This window comes from Carex rostrata, chromosome 3 (assembly GCF_964058835.1).
Source record: "Carex rostrata chromosome 3, lpCarRost1.2, whole genome shotgun sequence".
NCBI classification, from domain to species: Eukaryota; Viridiplantae; Streptophyta; class Magnoliopsida; order Poales; family Cyperaceae; genus Carex; species Carex rostrata.
Genome location: NC_135920.1, coordinates 13,199,366 through 13,218,597, shown reverse-complemented (window position 1 = coordinate 13,218,597; position 19,232 = coordinate 13,199,366). Strand labels below are relative to the sequence as shown.

Genomic DNA, 19,232 nt, shown 5'->3' with positions numbered 1-19,232 from the left:
TTAAATGAAAAATTCTGTTTTGATATACGTATTTATGTATTTCCAATTATACCCTTGATACAACTGTTTTGTCCCTTTCCTGCATCTGTCGCCTCCTTGCTAGTAACCCACACTACGTCGCCTGCTCCTCCTCCCTCTCTCTCGCCGGGTCAGCGGCTCTCTCGCAGGGTCGCAACTTTGTCATCTCTCTCTCGCACACGCAGTCCCAATGGCTCTCTGTCTCTCTTTGAACAACTCTGCGTTTCTCTCTTGCACCGCGAGACTCATTCGATCCCCATTCCATCAAGCATCTCCTCGATGAAGCCGTTACTGAGGTAAATCAATTCGTACTTTCTTTTAACGGCGATAGATCTATTAAATCAATCGAAAAATGGCGAGCAATGTTTGAGATTTTGTTGTTAGATCGGTTCTTGTAAGGAGAATATCTAGTTCAGTGAAGTTACAGTAAAGAATTTGCTCCATTAAGTACCAAAACGATGTTTCTTACCAGTAAGGCTTGATTTTGATAATGAACTAATAGTCAATATTCAATAATTCTAATTGTTGTTGTTATTTATACTTTTATATAGGTTGTGAAGAGTAAGGGGTACCCAGAAGATGTGAAATTGAGTCATCTTAGGCTTCTAATTGGTACTGTAATAATTGGGATTGCTTTGCTTGCTCAGTTCTACAACAAGAAGTTTCCAGAGAACATAAATTTTTTCATTGGATGCATCCATCTCATATCCTTTTTTTAGTTCCATTTTTCCTTTTTGTTTTTCGTTTTTAATTGGGGTCATAATTGCACAATGAAGGGGATAATTAATATATTGGTACTGATTTACTGATTGAATTATTACTTGTAAACTGGTAAGCCTTGACAATAATTGCGTTGCCTACCTGTTTTTGTAGAGAGCATGGTATTCAATAATTATATATAGGAACATCATTTCTATATATAATGGTACTGATTTACTGATACTGGTACTAGTACTGATTTTCTGATATTGGTACTAGTATTCAATAATTAATATACTGGTACTGATTTATTGATTGAATTAATACTCTTGGTTATCATTTACCATTTGCTTACTGTCTAAAGCAAAAAATAATTTACAACTATTTATATAGTTATGCTTGCCTACCCTTGATTGAATTCCTAGCTTCGCCACTACGCATAGCACCTTCTTCACTGTTGCAGTGATTTTGTATCAGATGCATTCAGCAGAGTGGTACTGCCATGTAAAGACTAGCCCACTAAAAGATTGCTGATTACAGACGTACCGCTTGATCAGGAAGCCGGTAAATGAAATGCTCGACAAAAATACGTGCACCTGTGATGTTGACAACTCTGACTTTAATCACAAATTTGTCACGACTCTGAGAAAACAATTAAAAAACAGAAATATGTTTTGTATTATTGTCACTATTGCCATGTTATATTCAACAACATATACTGGTATACCAATGCCAGTATGTCATTCTTATGCAAGGCAAAACTGAGCCTAGAATGAATAATAAAATAAATTGGTACGAGACCATGGTACCAGACTGGTCCAAAAATATATACCTTTAAAGGTGCAAAAAATTTGAGGTGTAACTCAGAAAGCGCCATGGACTTGCCGCTCCGAGCAACTCCATCGCAACTTATCCCAATTGTCTCTAATAACTCGTGCCGACCTATTTAATAATAAGTGAAACTAATTAATAATAAGTGGAAGCGAGAAGTTTTAAGAAAAATGCATGGAAGAGACTACCACCCAGACCCAGTAGTTGAATGATTTAACACACCGTGCTGACAATAACTGGCATATATGGCATTATTGACAACCCCATATTGATCGAGTTCATAGTCACGTACTTGAAGTTCAACTTCTAATAAGACAGCAAATGGACTCTACATTTCTATCTAAACTGGAGACCTCTTCAATGCATGATTTACCATATCTTCTCTGATTGAGAATAATTTATTTTACAGCTCACCTTTCTATTTTAGTTTCCAGCGAAATGTAATCAGAGATGGCCTATATTAAGGCATGTAAATCACCATTTTGAATTAATACAAAACAATAGAATGAAAACCTAAATTACAAAATAATATCACTTTTTATGGTATCAGAGCACCATGGCCGACGCCTCTCAAACTCAGCCACCTCTTAACCCACCTCTTATTACACAAACACCTCCTCCTCCCATGACAGAACCAATAATACCTCTTAATTATCCCATTTCTACCAAGCTAAATCCAAACAATTATCTCACATGGAAATCTCAAATCCAACCCATTATTCATGGTTTTAATCTTACTCGATTCTTAGAAGCAGCACCACCTGAGAGAACTATTCAAACTTCTGCCGGCTTAGCAATCGACAACCCCGCATTTCACCCATGGGATAGACAAGACAAGTTGTTGCTAGGATGGATTTGTTCCTCTCTGACCGAGGCTATCCAAGGTCAAGTCTCCGGCTGCTCGACCACCGGCGAGCTATGGGCTTCCCTTAAACATACCTACTCGGCCACCTCACGCCGCGCTATGGGCTGACCGATCTGCGCCGCCAAATCTAGACCACCACAAAAGGGGGATCATCTTGTACCGACTATCTTCTCACCATGCGCCGCCTTGCCGATGAACTAGCGTTTATTGGTTTTCCATACTCCGATGAGGATCTCGTCATGGCAGTTCTAAACGGGCTTGGACCGGAGTATGACTTTTTCGTAATCTCCGTCACCACTGCTGGCCGACATACCCCTTTTACTTTCGCCGATCTACACACCCATCTCCTCAGCCATGAGTCAAGACTCCAAGGTCAGGTCTCATTTAACAATGGTTCTCTTTCTTCACCTAACAACCCATCTGCTTTTATTGCTGGTACTAAAAACAATTATCAAAATCGGTCAAATAACCAAAACCAAAACCGATCCAACAATCACTACCAGACCCAAACCAACAACCAATATCAGCCTAGAAATGCTACTACCCCTAGTTTTAACCCAAATCCGCCAAGGCCCAATTATCCCACCAACAATCAGCCCAATTATTCCAACACCAACCAGACACGGCCTAATTCCTCTCAACAATTTACTGCACAGCAACAATACAACCAAAATCAAAGAAACCGATCTCCCTCCAATGGTCCCAAACATAATTTTCAAAATTCAAAGCCCCAATGTCAAATTTGTGCCAAATTTGGTCATGTTGCTAAGGAATGCTATTTTCAGTATGAAGCCGATCCCTCCTACCAAGGCCGTCCACCTTCTAATTTTCATGCTTATGTCACCAACCCCTCTTCCTCCACCAATCCTTCCGCAAATTGGGTGCTAGACTCGGGTGCTACCAACCATGTCACCAATGACCTCAACAACTTGTCCTCCTTCTTCAACTATGATGGCCAAGATACCCTTCAAATTGGCAATGGTACGGGTTTGCCAATTTTACACATCGGTTCTTCTAAACTTCTTCTCTCTTCTCATTCTATTTCACTAAACAATATTCTACATGTGCCTAATTTTTCAAGAAACCTCTTAAGCATCTCATAACTCTTGCATGACAATCCTCAACTAATACTTGAATTTTCTTCTTATTCTTGTTTTTTCAAGGACCCCCTCACCAAGACTACAATCCTTCAAGTTCCATATACTAATGGTATCTTCTCCTTTTCTACTCCTCGCTCCACTCCACCACAAGCTCTTCTTGGTGTTCGTGCTTCGGCCGACACATGGCACGCTCATTTTGGGCATCCCTCATCTTCTACTACTTTACATTTACTTCAAAATTTAAATTTACCATGTTCTTCTCATAAGTTGAGTACTTGCCATGATTGCTTTTTGGCTAAGTCTCACAAACTACCTTTTACTCCCTCTACTTCTTCTACTTCATCTCCTTTAGAACTTGTGCACTCAGATATATGGGGACCCTCTCCCATTACTTCATTTAATAGTTTTCGCTTTTATGTGATTTTTGTTGATGATTTTACTCGCTTTACTTGGATTTATTTCATGAAACATAAAAGTGAAGTGCCTCATTTATTTTTTATTTTCAAAGCCCAAACCGAAAACTTGCTCTCTACAAAAATCAAAACCTTACGAACCGATGGAGGTACCGAATACCTTCCAATCACCAAACAATTTCTCCAAATTATTCACCAAACCACTTGTCCATACAAACCCCAACAAAACGTTCTCGCCGAACGAAAACATAGACACATAATTGAATTAACCTTAGCCGTCATGTCTCATGCTTCCTTGCCTTCACATTTTTGGGATGAAATTTGCTCGAGTATTGTATACCTTATTAACCGAATTCCCTCTCCAACACAATCGGCAAAAATTCCCTATACCAAACTCTTCAAAAAACAACCCGAATACTCCTCTTTGCGCATCCTTGGTTGCCTATGCTTCCCCTACACCCGTCCTTATAACTCTCACAAACTCGAAAACTGTGCACTTCCTTGCGTTTTTCTTGGTTACGCGACCACCCAAAAAGGTTATCGTTGTTTACACGTTGCTACCAATCGATTGTACATTTCTAGACATGTGCAATTTGATGAAAATAATTTTTCATTCAAAACCGAAACCCCTGTTGGAGCCTCTGCCTCTACTTGCGAAAACTCTACTCCTCTCAATTATACAACATCAGCTCCAGTCTTTTTACCTCTTTTAACTAATTCAACCCAAAATCCCTCAAACTTGCGGCCCGAATTCCCCCTCTACCACTCACGGCCCAAACTGCCACTCTCCTAATAATAGCCCAATTTCTCCTTTAGCCGAAACCCCTCAACAGCCCACCTCCTCTAATTTAAATTCAACACTTAATAATCAACAACCTATTTCCAACCCCAATTTATCAACAGGAACCGAGACAACCTCTACTATTGATATTAATACCCAAAAACAACCTCTTTCCGCTGCCCATGACACTATTCAGCCGACACCTACTGCCTCAAACCACCCAATGGTTACTCGTACTCGTAACAACACTCGACGGCCTCGAATTTTTCCCGACCATGTTGCCCTCACCGCGACTCTTGAAACCGAACCCTCTACCTTTTTACAAGCCAACTCCAAACCCGAATGGCGCGCTGCGATGGCTCTTGAAATCAATGTTCTTGCTCTCAACAATACATGGACCTTAGTTCCACCTTGCCCATCTCAACAAGTAGTCGGATGTAAGTGGGTCTACAAAATCAAAAAACGAGCCGACAGTACCATTGAGCGATACAAAGCCCCTTTGGTTGCCAAAGGCTACAATCAAATCGAAGGTATTGATTACTTTGACACTTTTAGTCCTGTGGTTCGACCCACCACTATTCGGCTCATCCTCTCTATAGCCGTCTCTTCTCATTGGCCAGTTCGACAACTTGATGTTCACAATGCTTTTCTCAATGGTGACTTAACTGAACAAGTTCTTATGTGTCAACCACCCGGCTTTGTTGACCCTGATCATCCAAACCATGTTTGCCTTCTTTCAAAGGCTATCTATGGTCTCAAACAATCCTCTCGTGCTTGGTTCACCAAACTAAGTTCGGTTCTACTTGCTAATGGTTTTCAAGCTTCTAACTATGACCTTTCTCTCTTTACTTCTCACTCTCATGACCATACCACCATGATTTTAGTTTATGTGGATGATATTGTGATTACCGGTAGCAACCCCTCTCATTTGCAACAATGCATCAACCACCTTCAACAAGCTTTCTCTCTCAAAGACCTTGGTCCACTTAGCTATTTTCTAGGCATAGAGGTCACACCTTCCTCTCATGGACTACACCTCAACACAAATACCTTCAAGAACTCCTTTCTAAAACAAATATGCATTCGGCTAAACCAAGCCCTACCCCCATGGCAACCAGCTCTTCTCTTTCTACTGATGATAGTGCCCCTTTTGACAATCCACACCTATACCGAAGCATAGTTGGCGCTCTCCAATAAGCTACTATCACTAGACCGGACCTTGCCTATGCCGTCAACAAGGTTTCACAATACATGCATGCTCCAACCGAAAACCATTGGTCCGCGGTGAAGCGCATCCTTCGCTATATTCGTGGTTCCATTGACAATGGCCTCTTCATTCACTCCAATTCTTCTCGCACTATTCATGTTTATAGCGACGCCGATTGGGCCGGCTCTCTTGATGATCGCAGATCCACTACCGGTTTTTGCATCTATCTTGGCCGCAACCTCATCTCTTGGAGTGCGAAGAAACAACCAACTGTTTCTCGTTCAAGCACCGAAGCCGAATACCGCAGCTTAGCAATTACTTGTGCCGAAACTCTTTGGATTCAATACTTGTTAACTGAACTCAACATCATCCTTGATTCTGCTCCTACTCTTTGGTGCGACAATCTTGGAGCTACCTTCCTCGCGGCCAATCCTATGTTCCATGCTCGCACTAAGCATGTTGAAATTGACTACCACTTCGTTCGAGAAAGAGTGGCTTCCAAAGATCTTCATGTTCGCTTCTTATGCTCCAAAGATCAATTAGCCGATATCTTCACCAAGCCTTTGCCTACCTCGCGCTTTCAGTTCCTTTGTTCAAAGCTTTCAGTGTCTCCAGCCACTTCAGCTTGAGGGGGGGGTGTAATAAGACAGCAAATGGACTCTACATTTCTATCTAAACTGAAGACCTCTTCAATGCATGATTTACCATATCTTCTCTGATTGAGAATAATTTATTTTATAGCTCACCTTTCTATTTTAGTTTCCAGCGAAATGTAATAAGAGATGGCCTATATTAAGGCATGTACATCACCATTTTGAATTAATACAAAACAATAGAATGAAAACCTAAATTACAAAATAGTATCACTTTTTAACTTCGTAGAACTTGTCACTTCTGCAACAATCAACACTTTTAGAGTCAGTTCAACTTCATTGCTTAATTTGTCACATCTCACATGCTGTTTATTTTATTTGGCTTACCTTTTAGAGTCAGTTGAAGGAGAAACGACGTGAAGGGATCGGACTCGGACAGGAGCGCTTGATAGGCTAGGCATAGGCAGTAGGGTTGGTGCCGTGCGCACGCGACCTGGAATGGAGAGGATCTGCGGCCAATTGACATCGCAGCAGCGGCGTTGGAAACGAGGCGCAAGGTAACCATTTTGGGTGATGTCCGTTGAGGACTTGTGGGGGTTTGGCTCGGATTAATGTCTCTTCTCTTTGTTAGGCTGCGTTTCGAGTTTTTCTTATTTTTTTTTAATTAACAATTTTATTTTTAAATAATAGATATAAGTTCATTGCTTTCAATGCTTTGTCATAATCATATGGTGCTAATTTTTCTATTTAATTGAATTCATTCGGTTGAATTTTTGAGTTACTTCAGTTTTTTATATATAGTTGAGATTTAGATTTTTCAAAACTGAACCAACCAAATTCTATATAGTTTAAATCCATAATTTAGTTTTTAGTGTGATCAATAGTACGCTTCTTGTATGAAAATTGAAATTTACTTTGATTATTTTGGTTTGGTGACAATTTAATTTAATTACTTTCGTTTTATTTTTTAAAATCAAATATATAAGTTTAAATATTTAAAAATTTAAAATTTTGTTAGATTACGAAATTAATTTTGTATCATTATCGTACCTAGGTAAAAAAAATGAAATATTTTGTTAGATTTTTGTACATTATTTGTAGATAGGGAAAACAATTTACTGACCTAAAAGATAATGGACTATTTAAACGCAATGTTTTTTTTTTCTAATTTGAGAAAATATTAAAAAAAAATCTGAAACAGTAGGTGAAATATTTTAAGTTTTAAACTATTTAAATATACTTTTAAATATATTTTTGATGAGTGGCTGAGATCTACTGAGTGGATGACTGAGATTTTATCTGGGTGAATAGAGCTTTGAATTCTAAAAATTTTAACTTAGTATTGTAGTAGTCCTGATAAGGATTACTACAATGGAATTCACATCCTCCCGAATTCTATTCCTTACCCCCTCTGGTACCGGACTCACTACAATACTGTCACCCGGCCCGGGGCGGTTACTTTTACACATAATGATCTACTTTAGATTCGTTTCAGATTAAAACTGACGACTCAGATCTCATTCTACTCGGTCATGTAAGCAACAGACATCAATTTCATTTTTCAACTTAATTCCAAATGAATTGAAAAGATCTTAACTTCTTTTACAATGCAATTTACAATTGAAACATTACAAAAAATTAACACCTATGTAATACAATAAATTACTGAACAAGCTAATCATTTGTACAAACTTTGAGCACATAAAAACACTTGCATCAATTTGGATAAAGGACGAGTAAATTCAACAAACAAACTGGAACAGTACTACTAGACTATAAAGCCCTGTTCATGACCAGTTCAGATTGAAATTGGAATATATGAAGCCCTGTTCATGATTGGCCCGAAATGAAAGACTAATTGTTCATGCTCAGCCCGTTCAGTTTTGTTCAAAGCTGAGCCCTGTTCGAAGATGAGCCCTGTTCAAATCATGCCCGTTTGAACCAACTGGGCTGAACTGTGGACAACCAACTGGGCCTTGCTTTGGACAACTTATGAACAGTTCCACTTTTTGGATTGCTAGCTACCTTGGTTTTCAAACTGGACCACTTCATTCACGGACAATTAATTTAATGCAGCCATCAATTCATGATAATTTTGAATCAACTAAATATAGCCGATTTTGAATTATAACTAATTGTGCAACTAAAATTTTGTATCAACAACTAAAAAATCCACTAATAGAACTGATTAATTGTAGCCAATAGGAAAAACAATAGGAAAAACAATAGAAAAAACAAAGACCAGCATTAAATTTTCCCACAACACTAAAAATAAAAACATCAATTTACAGCTCCAGTCACTAAATTTTCCCACAGCACTAAAAACAAAGTGTTAGAATGAGTATGAGACATCAATTTCAATATTAAAAACACAAAATTATCAGATCCAGCTACATCTCTCTCCTATGCCTAATCAAAACTCCAGTTCTAAAATTCAAAACTCCTCTGCCAAATTTCACAACTCGGAGCATTCCAATATAACCTACCAAATTTCACAAATAGAAGTATTAATAAGTGAAGAAATAAAAAAAAGCAATGCCCTAAAATCCAAACCAGGAGGAAGCAAAGTTGTGACAGTTAGAGCATGTTATCATACACATTTTATAGGTTTTCATATTTTGAAAATATGAACTTTTATCTCCTGCCATTTTCAATTGGGGCACTCACATTGAGTAATTATTTCACCATTTTGCTCATCTCTGAGTTCTTTATCAGTGGTAGAACTGGTTTGACCAGACTTGGCTTGGTTTGACCAGCAGGGACAATTCACTGGTAAGATGTATTTGAGGTACTTTTGAGTACCAGTTGAGTATCAATTAGACTCAGCTTCTATTTTCAGCCGATACAAGCTTGGTATTGCTTTGTTTGGCATATCAGTAACTGGTTTAGCATGACCACCATATTGAGACACCATGAATCAATAAGAACTTGATACCAGTAGCTGAGACATAGTACCAGTAACTGAAAAGCTTTACCAGAAAGTGCTTTTTTACAATATGATCTCTTATTTTAGCATAATTATTCATCTCACATGCTCTTATGACAGAATAGTGGTGTAATGAATGGTCTTAGAGTAAAAATATATCAAAAAGGAAAGGCAGCAACTTTATAATTTTTTGTTGAACTTTAATTATCAAAAATATATAGAGTAAAAATATAATGAAATGTAAAGGGATGTAGTCATGCTCTATATTTTTTTTTTATATATACTTTTATCATAATTTCTCTAATTAAAATGCAATCCCATTTTTATAACAGAAAAGGGCAAGAGGAAAGAAAAGATCATTTTTATATTTTAATTATCAAAAATAAAAGATGACATATGTAGTAAAGTGATGTAATTACTCACAACTTTGCTCAAAACTTTGCATTACTCAAAAATAGGAGGAAGATATGGATGAAATACCTTTTGTTCACCCTTGTAGCTTTCCATAAAACTTGATCATGTGCAAAATCTTAGTAGCTTACAATTATTAAGTAAAATCTTAATAGCATGTAATACTGCTTAAGATTACCAACAGACCCTAATAAAAAGAAATATATAAAAATAAAGATTTGTTGCTTACCAACAGACCGCATGAACGGACAAAATTGACAACTTTGAAAATATTATCTCACCAAATCACACAACGTTATAGACCCAAATCACACAATTTCAGATTCTAGCAAAATTAACTAACTAAGAGGAAGTTACTTACAAGAGACTCGATTTGTTGTCTGTACTTCTCAACCCAAGCAGCTGATGATGCAATTACTGCCACTTCTCCAAATACCCACTATGAGGCCTGACAATCTGTGATTCAGACAAAATTGGAATTCATGCCAAGTTTAGAGAATTGCTAGATACCCTGCCTTGTTGTCCATTTCTTAGGCTATTGGAGGTAACTGGAAAACACAATATACCTTCATCTCTCATGGAAACATTCACGAACAATTAATGGTGTCAATCAGTCAATGGCTGGATTGAATTATTGATTCACTAACCCTTAAGAGTTGATCAATATATAGCATCAAGAAGATAAATCAGATTGAAGTGGTGTTCTATTGAGTTACCAGTGCTTTTCCGTGTGAATCTCACCATCAAGCATTTTAATTTATAAATCACACAATAGATATCTCAGTGACACGAAAATTCAGGTTGGTACCCAACAATGGTACACCACAACCCGAACAACCCAACAATGGTACCCATCTGATCTGATACTGTCTTGATATGACGGAGAAGAAAATTACCTGGAGAGAGGAGATAGGCAATGCACTAGCAGAGGAGGAGGGAGGCTGAGCAGACAACAGTGGAGAGGCAACGCGACTAGGTTAGAGGCGATATCGCGAGGCTGAGTAGAGAGGCGACGGCGACTAGGTTAGAGGCTGAGCAGAGAGGCGACGGCGGAGAAGCGAAGGGAGAAAGAGAGAGAGATCAGACTCCATTAGAGGTGATATCGCAAGGGTCTGGTACTAGTACATGATTAATCTCCAAAACTGGAAACAAAATGTATCTCAATTCACTAGAATGAACATTAGAATCAATTTCTCTAAAAAGATGATCAACGCTTGTAAACTCTGTATTCTCCTTCCATTTCCTTCTTGCCACGACAATACTCATGCATGTTCAAACAAGAAGAATTTATGCTAAACAGTAAACTGGAAAAATTGCAAATTGATCCCTGTCATAAGAAATAAAATGAAATCAGTACCAGTAATCTTCCCAAGCTAGTACCAATATGGTACCAGTCACCATATTGCTTAAACCGAGTAAAAAAAAAATCACCGGTACAATGTGCTCGGTGTTGGCATAAAATGGTTCAATCACAGAAACAAAAAGGAATGAACAACTATCACTGGTCATTACCTATAATTCATAAATCAAGCAAAGCAATTAAATTCGAATTAAATTCAGAGAGGGCTCGGCGAGTCAAAACACACAAGCACACATGCTCATATACCAGAACAGGTACTGGTATAGTACCAGTCAAGCAAACCAGAAACAACAACAAAGCAGCAGATCACAGAGATTGCACCGGGCCAGTACCAGAACAGGTACTGGTACGGTACCAGTCAAGCAAACCAGAGACAACCACAAGGAAGCAGAAAAACAGAGATTGCACCGGGCCAGTACCAGAACCGGAGGGAGGAGGCGAGATGTGTCGACTTGTGCTCAAGTAGTAACTTAACTGTGTCAAGGCGGAGGGAGGAGGCGATTACCGTTGTCCTGATTGAGGCGATGCTTTCCTCCGTTCCCAAAAGCAACGAGTTTGAAGAGGCGATTATAACTGGAGGTATGAAGGATACGAAGGGTATAATCGGAAATACAGAAATACGTATATCAAAACAGTATTTTTAAGTTAATTTTTAATAAAAATAATATGAAAATACAGTATTAATGGCATATTTAGGATTTAAGAGGTTTTATAGTGGCATTTTTACAATTTTGAAGTTTGTAGTGGCAATCTCACAATTTTCCCATTTTTATGGGTTATTGAGAATATCCAAATTTAGCCATTTAAAATACCAGTATAAGAGAAAGCCGGTTAGAAAGGCAAAGTGTGTATTGTTGCCAGACCTGTCACCACGGGCTTGAGGCTCTGGACAGGCATTAGGTGATAGTTGCAATGTTGCCAGACCTGTCATTGATTAAAAAATAATACAAAGTAAATGTATACAAATTTAAAATAAAAACATGGCCAGAGAAGATCTCGCACTGCATAACCTGGTATGTTTGTGGGTTCACAATTCTTCTTATATTCAAGCAAGGATCTTTTGTATGTTTCTGTTATGTTCTTTCTTTTGCTTATAGTAATAAGTATTAAATAGTTGTTTATGACTAACATTCACACAGGCCTGCTCTTCCTCAAGTAAATTGGTTATGTTTCCCTGTCAATAATTAGATCGAAGATATAAAGGTTGACAAATTTTAAAACTATGGAAGAGCAATCATAGATGCTTGGTCTAACATGACAATCTAAAAAAAAAATGAGTTATTTCATTCCTCACCTGACAACTTCAGCATTAATCAACTCAAGCATGATATTAAGCAAGTCAAACTGGTACATGGGTCAAACCAGCAGTTGTACCCACTTACATAAAATAGTGTTCGCAGATTTGGTAATTGAGTTTAAGTTCTGTTTATTTAAGTGGATGTGAGTCTAGAAAGACCAAATATAAACATAAATCATATTGTATTCACTGCCAAAATTCACCATATAAAGCCATCAGAGAGCGAAGTTACCGCAAACACAGTGTTTACCAAGAACATAGCATTTCTTTTTCTAACTCAAATTGCAACTTACAAGGATGAACCTAACAAAGAAACAAAAAGCCTCTGCTCCTCATCATCAAGCACTTAACTGAAATAAAACTTATTTGCACACACCAACCTTACTTGTTAATTAACAAAACCAAACGATTTTTAACCCATGGCGGACTTGAGTGAGTCGCCGGCACCTTGGAAGAACATATAAGACAGTGCAAAATCAGCAATGAAAATTCCAACGAGGGAAATGACAACAGCTGAGGTGGTTGACTCACCGACCCCCTTGGCCCCACCATGGGTTGTGACCCCCCATGCGCAACTAACCACAGAAATGACTGCCCCAAAAACTTGAGATTTTATCATAGCACTAATCACATCCCAGGGACGTAGGGCTCGCCGGGCCGAGTCGAGTATAATGTTGATACTCACACCAAAGATTGTATCAGCAAGAAAGGCTGATGATGCAAGCCCCACAGCAAAGCACAGGAGAGTTAGAATCGGAAGTGCAACAATGCATGCAAGCACACGTGGTGTCACAAGATAGTCCACAGGTTGAGTGCCAAGTACCCGTAACGTGTCGGTTTGCTCAGAGACCTGTGTTGAGAGTACAATAAGATTGGAATACCTTACCGTGACAACTTAAAAATTACTGAACACTTGAACTGGAACAGAAAGTCCTTAATTTCATGCAATCACATCCCACAATTGAAGGAAAAAGGCCATGAAATTTAACCGAGTTTGAGATTTAAGTTGAATTACAGTACCATACTAGGACCCCATGCTTGGTCTTAGTTAGCCTAGTGTGCTGAATTGGTGATTACACAAGGTTAGAAATCTATATATCTAAACTTCAATAAACTATCTTAAATCAGGCCTGATCAATAAGCATTTCCTATTGTCACAGTCAACTGAACCTTGAACACACCTGCATAGTTCCCAGCTCGGCTGCAAATGCCGACCCGACCCGGCCTGCTGCCACCACTGCAGTAACAACTGGGCTGAGCTCTCTTGACAGAGCAAGTGCCAGTACACCACCAACCGAACGGTGAAGCCCAAGCCGGGTGAATTCTCTGACAAACTGAATCGTGAAAGCCATGCCAACAAAAGTCGCAGTTAGTAGTGAGACCCCAGTAGAGCCAGGGCCGACCCGCTCAAGCTGCTGGAGCGTGTTTCTCCTGTGGACCCGACCTGTCAGCACACGGTGGGCAACCTGTCCAGCAAGTACTAGAGCTGAAAGACCCCGCCATAATGGGCGAGGTGGGGTCCAGTTGGTGAACAGAACTGGATGGGACGAGGAAGGGAGGGGACTGGAGGTGATGGTGGGAGAATTGTTGATAATTGAATTGGGGTGGCAGAGTCGGGTGATGAGTTGATGGCGATTGGGTTTAATGGCAATTCGGGTACGGGCGGGGAGAAGAGGGGAATTGGGTTTCGGGTGGAGAGAGAAGGCCGGATTTGAGAGAGAGAGAAGACGGGGTAGAGAGGTGGATCCCATTAGAGATGGAAAATGAGCGCGTGGCCGGAGGAGGGCATGGGCATAACGGGACTCTGGGAGGCAACGCCGCCTCGGAAGAACTCGTCACAAAATATTAGGGTCTGATCGGAACCAAGGGATACCCCTCAAAACGGGAAATGGAATTGACGAATTTCCAAATCCCCTGATCAGAACGCACGCAGCCAACGAGAGTCGATTTCATTTTCCGCGATTTGGAGCAAAATTTTCCTCCAGCGAATTCTTGCGCAAAATGGTGGGATTTGACGAGAGTTCATTTTAGGAAAACGTGCTTCTTTTTTCCTTCCAAAATTATCCTTTCTTGAAGACCTCTTGCGATCAGATCAGTTTGCACGCTAAGCAGTTCCAATCAGTTCCAAGGAAACAAAAAGGAAGAAAAGAGTACTACTAGCTCCAATAAGGTCCTTCAGTATTTTGTTTTCTAATCAAGTGCATCTTTCTATTTGAGCAAGAGTGGTATGTTTGGTTTGGAATAGTTGGTGGAGCTACAGGTGGGTAGGAACACGTATAAGGGTGAGTTCACTTAGTTGGATTTCAATTAGGGTTAGGTGGCAAAGATGGATAGGAATTCAAGTGGTCTCAGGTGGCCTTGTGTGTGTGGGTGTAGCATAGTAGAAAATTGTGCTCAAGGTAGGATTACTGTAGTGAGGAGGGGTGTTGATTGAACTTTGAAGGTGAGGTTGGTGTAAGATGTAAATTCACGGTAGCTGGTGAGTTTTGGGTTGATAAGAGGTTTATTTGTTTAGGGGCGAAGGTACTTATTAACAAGCTTCAAGTTGAACTAAAATATCAAAATTGAGATTGTATTCCAGTGTTGGAAACTTAAAATAGAACTACGACAATCTTATTTTGTGAGATATATAAAATAAGAAAAAAGATGTAATGCTACCAGTAGTGATAGGAGCTGATACATGTTTTGTAAGAAAGAAAATGTAATGTTCTGTAGCACGGTTAAGTAATTTTTATACTGTTTAGTTTTTGTTTTTAATTTGTGCATTGTTGTATTGGTATTTGGGAGTTTCAATTAATAAAGGAAAACATGTAATTTGATGGTATCTACTTGTAGTACGATCGATGACTCGGTACTGAATTAATATCATTTTTTGTTAATATGAGAGAGATCATCATATCATTACTAATTATTTGTTTAAGGGCATAGGTGTCATTTTAATTCAAATAAATTCATTTCTCTTGTGTTTTGTATACTTTCCAATCAATAATATGAGCAGAATTCAATTCTATTTCATCTTTATGCCCATCAACAAAATTCAATTAAAATTCATCTCTATTGAACTCTATTGAATTGAAATCAATTGAAATCAATTGAATTGGAAACGATTGGGTTTAATGTCACATCTCACATGTTGTTTATTTTATTTGGTTTACCTTTTAGAGTCAGTTGAAGGAGAAACGACGTGAAGGGATCGGACTCGGACAGGAGCGCTTGATAGGCTAGGCATAGGCAGTAGGGTTGGTGCCGTGCGCACGCGACCTGGAATGGAGAGGATCTACGGCCAATTGACATCGCAGCAGCGGCGTTGGAAACGAGGCGCAAGGTAACCATTTTGGGTGATGTCCGTTGAGGACTTGTGGGGGTTTGGCTCGGATTAATGTCTCTTCTCTTTGTTAGGCTGCGTTTCGAGTTTTTTTTTTTTTTTTTTTAATTAACAATTTTATTTTTAAATAATAGATATAAGTTCATTGCTTTCAATGCTTTGTCATAATCATATGGTGCTCAATGGATCCGATTTATTTGGTTTTCCATCAAACCGAAAATATTTGAATTAAATAGTTTGATTTTTCTATTTAATTGAATTCATTCGGTTGAATTTTTGAGTTACTTCAGTTTTTTATATATAGTTGAGATTTAGATTTTTCAAAACTGAACCAACCAAATTCTATATAGTTTAAATCCATAATTTAGTTTTTAGTGTGATCAATAGTACGCTTCTTGTATGAAAATTGAAATTTACTTTGATTATTTTGGTTTGGTGACAATTTAATTTAATTACTTTCGTTTTATTTTTTAAAATCAAATATATAAGTTTAAATATTTAAAAATTAAAAATTTTGTTAGATTACGAAATTAATTTTGTATCATTATCGTACCTAGGTAAAAAAAATGAAATATTTTGTTAGATTTTTGTACATTATTTGTAGATAGGGAAAACAATTTACTGACCTAAAAGATAATGGACTATTTAAACGCAATGTTTTTTTTTCTAATTTGAGAAAATATTAAAAAAAAATCTGAAACAGTAGATGAAATATTTTAAGTTTTAAACTATTTAAATATACTTTTAAATATATTTTTGATGAGTGGCTGAGATCTACTGAGTGGATGGCTGAGATTTTATCTGGGTGAATAGAGCTTTGAATTCTAAAAATTTTAACTTAGTATTCTAGTAGTCATGATAAGGATTACTACAATGAAATTCACATCCTCATAAGGGAATTCACATCCTCCCAAATTCTATTCCTTACCCCCTCTGGTACCGGACTCACTACAATACTGTCACCCGGCCCGGGGCGGTTACTTTTACACATAATGATCTACTTTAGATTCGTTTCAGATTAAAACTGACGACTCAGATCTCATTCTACTCGGTCATGTATTACAACCCAAAAACATCACATTAATAGATTCTAATTAATTACTACTTTTTTATTCTTCGGCTTTATAAATTTTCTATGAAATTAGCTTTATTGTTCAACTTAAATTCCTAATCTTAACAAAATAATTAAAAGTTTTTAATTTATTTTTTTAGTATTATATATTTAATCTAATTGTGTTACCGTCTTCCTCTTCGATCATCAATCATTAATGGATATCTCTCACTTTCCTCCTCTTGGTATTCGCCATTAATCAAGGATCTCAATCTAACAATAGCAGAGATTTAAAGCACTCTGGCTAATTGATTTTTGAATTCTGGTCTTTCTCTTTCTTTCGATGCTATCTCTACACCGCACATGTAATTTCTGAGGCACCTCTCCATTTGGTAACCTCCCCCAAAACTCACCTCTCTTTCTAAATGAGAGCAGTAACTCTAAAAAACACTTGGGCTAACATTTAGCCTAAAATCCATCAAAAATAGAAATTTTATTTCAAAACAGTTGTATCAAGGGTATAATTGGAAATACATAAATACGTATACCAAAACAGAATTTTTCATTTAATTTTATTAAAAATAGTATAAAAATACAGTATTTGGGGCAAAATTAGAAATTAAACAAGTTTAGAGTGGCATTGGCATAATTTCAAAGTTTAGAGTGGCAATTTTCAAAATTAGAAGTTTTGGAGTGGCAAATAACCAATTTTCCCTAAAATTAAACATAAAGATGTTGGAGTACAATTGAGATATGAAGCAGTGGGGCATTTGAGCCCCCCTCTTTACTATTAATATCCGAACAAAAAATTTAAATTATATATATATATATATATATATATATATATATTCTTTTCATAAATTACAAAAGTCATATTTGTTCTTACAAAATACAAAATTTCTTAATATATGTACCCTTCTTAACATTCAAAAATATATGTTCCCCCTTCAAATTCATATTTATCTTGAGTTAAGGATAATAGAATTAAGGATAATACAGGATAATAGAATTAAGGATGAAGGTTAAAATACCTGGAGGAATATCATATGGGAATGAAAACACTGTAGTGAGTCTCAAGGAATCAAAGTTCAGCAAGAAAGAAAGATCCATCTTGTTAATCACACAATTTGTAATATGGAGGGAACACTGCAGCAGAACTTTTAGAGAAGAATACTGCAATTTACTGCAACTATCCCAACAAGTGGAAGCACAATGGAGATATAGTTCATTAACAGGAGCTCACCAATAATGAATTAGCTTATTTTACTTACTATGGGTACTTAAATTTTGGTTTTTTAAATTTATTTTCTATTTCATTAAGTTTTCTTTAGTTTCTTTTCATTTGCTTTATGCTCAAATGTTTGAGCAGAATTTATTGCTTTTCTTATTTAGTTACATATCTTTTGTAACTCCAACATGATTAATGAAACAAGGGCTAGACCCTTTTTTCTTTGTCAAAAAAAAAAATCATATTTATCTTACTTCTAAAGCACAGAGCTCATTGCCATCTAGTCCCAAAGTATTATAACTTTATATTTTATTTTTCTACTTAGCTCCAGGGGAAAAAAAAGGAACCGAATCGTCTGCTCTCCTGGGGGCAGGAAATTTCTGCCCCCAGAGTCACTGCAGAGTGAGCCTCCATATAACTCTAAACTCAAAACCACTTTAATCCTAAACCCTTTAACAGTAACCGGGTTCACCCTGCAGTGACTCTGGGAGCAGGAATTTCCTGCACCCCAGGGGAGCAGGAGATCTGATTCCAAAAAAAAAACGCACTATAACTAAGCTAGGAACTACAAAGGGGATAGAAAGCCTTAATGGGTCTAGCATAAGGAACTGATGGTGTTTCTATGATCGTTGGATCAAATTTGATATGATGTATAGTCAAAACCATTCGATCCGTAATGAAATTCACGTGGGAGCCAATTTTTTTTCTATCATCTTTAAAAATAAAAGATAAATCCTTTGGCCACTTTTTTTTGTTGAGAATTTTCTATATTTTACCAGGTTCGCAGATTATAGCTATGCAACTAATATACTGGTTGGGCAGCTAAATCTGCACAACCAAAATAAATTTATTATTCTTTATTTATTGTGCAGATTATAGTTGGGCAGTCACCTATAATTTGAGGACGTGGTAAATATAAAAATTCTACAAAAATTGGTTAAAGAGTTTATCTTTTAAAATCAAAGATAGTAAAAAAAATAAAATCGGCAGTAGTGAATTGAAAACGGGTTGGGTCCGTTTGGGTCGGTCCGGATCTGGTCGGTCCACGGTGGTCTGGGGGTCAAATGAGTTAGCACGGGTCGGATCATGCAGGTCTAATTTTGAGGCTTTGGCCCAAACCCGTGCTA

The 19,232-nt window shown here is 37.6% G+C and overlaps 2 protein-coding genes across 2 annotated transcripts; both read right to left on the bottom strand.

Moving 5' to 3' along the window:
• Positions 1-1,185: 1,185 nt before the first annotated feature.
• LOC144551866 (acyl-acyl carrier protein thioesterase TE3, chloroplastic-like) lies at positions 1,186-2,769 on the bottom strand. The gene is made up of 4 exons (XM_078299965.1): positions 2,754-2,769; positions 1,771-1,854; positions 1,550-1,659; positions 1,186-1,359 (listed from the first exon to the last, which is right to left on the bottom strand). The coding sequence occupies exons 1-4, from the start codon at positions 2,767-2,769 to the stop codon at positions 1,252-1,254; spliced, it is 318 nt and encodes a 105-aa protein (XP_078156091.1). The 3' UTR covers positions 1,186-1,251.
• Positions 2,770-12,613: 9,844 nt separating this feature from the next.
• Positions 12,614-14,327, bottom strand: LOC144551596 (protein TRIGALACTOSYLDIACYLGLYCEROL 1, chloroplastic-like). The gene is made up of 2 exons (XM_078299626.1): positions 13,683-14,327; positions 12,614-13,351 (listed from the first exon to the last, which is right to left on the bottom strand). The coding sequence occupies exons 1-2, from the start codon at positions 14,250-14,252 to the stop codon at positions 12,914-12,916; spliced, it is 1,008 nt and encodes a 335-aa protein (XP_078155752.1). The 5' UTR covers positions 14,253-14,327; the 3' UTR covers positions 12,614-12,913.
• Positions 14,328-19,232: the final 4,905 nt, after the last annotated feature.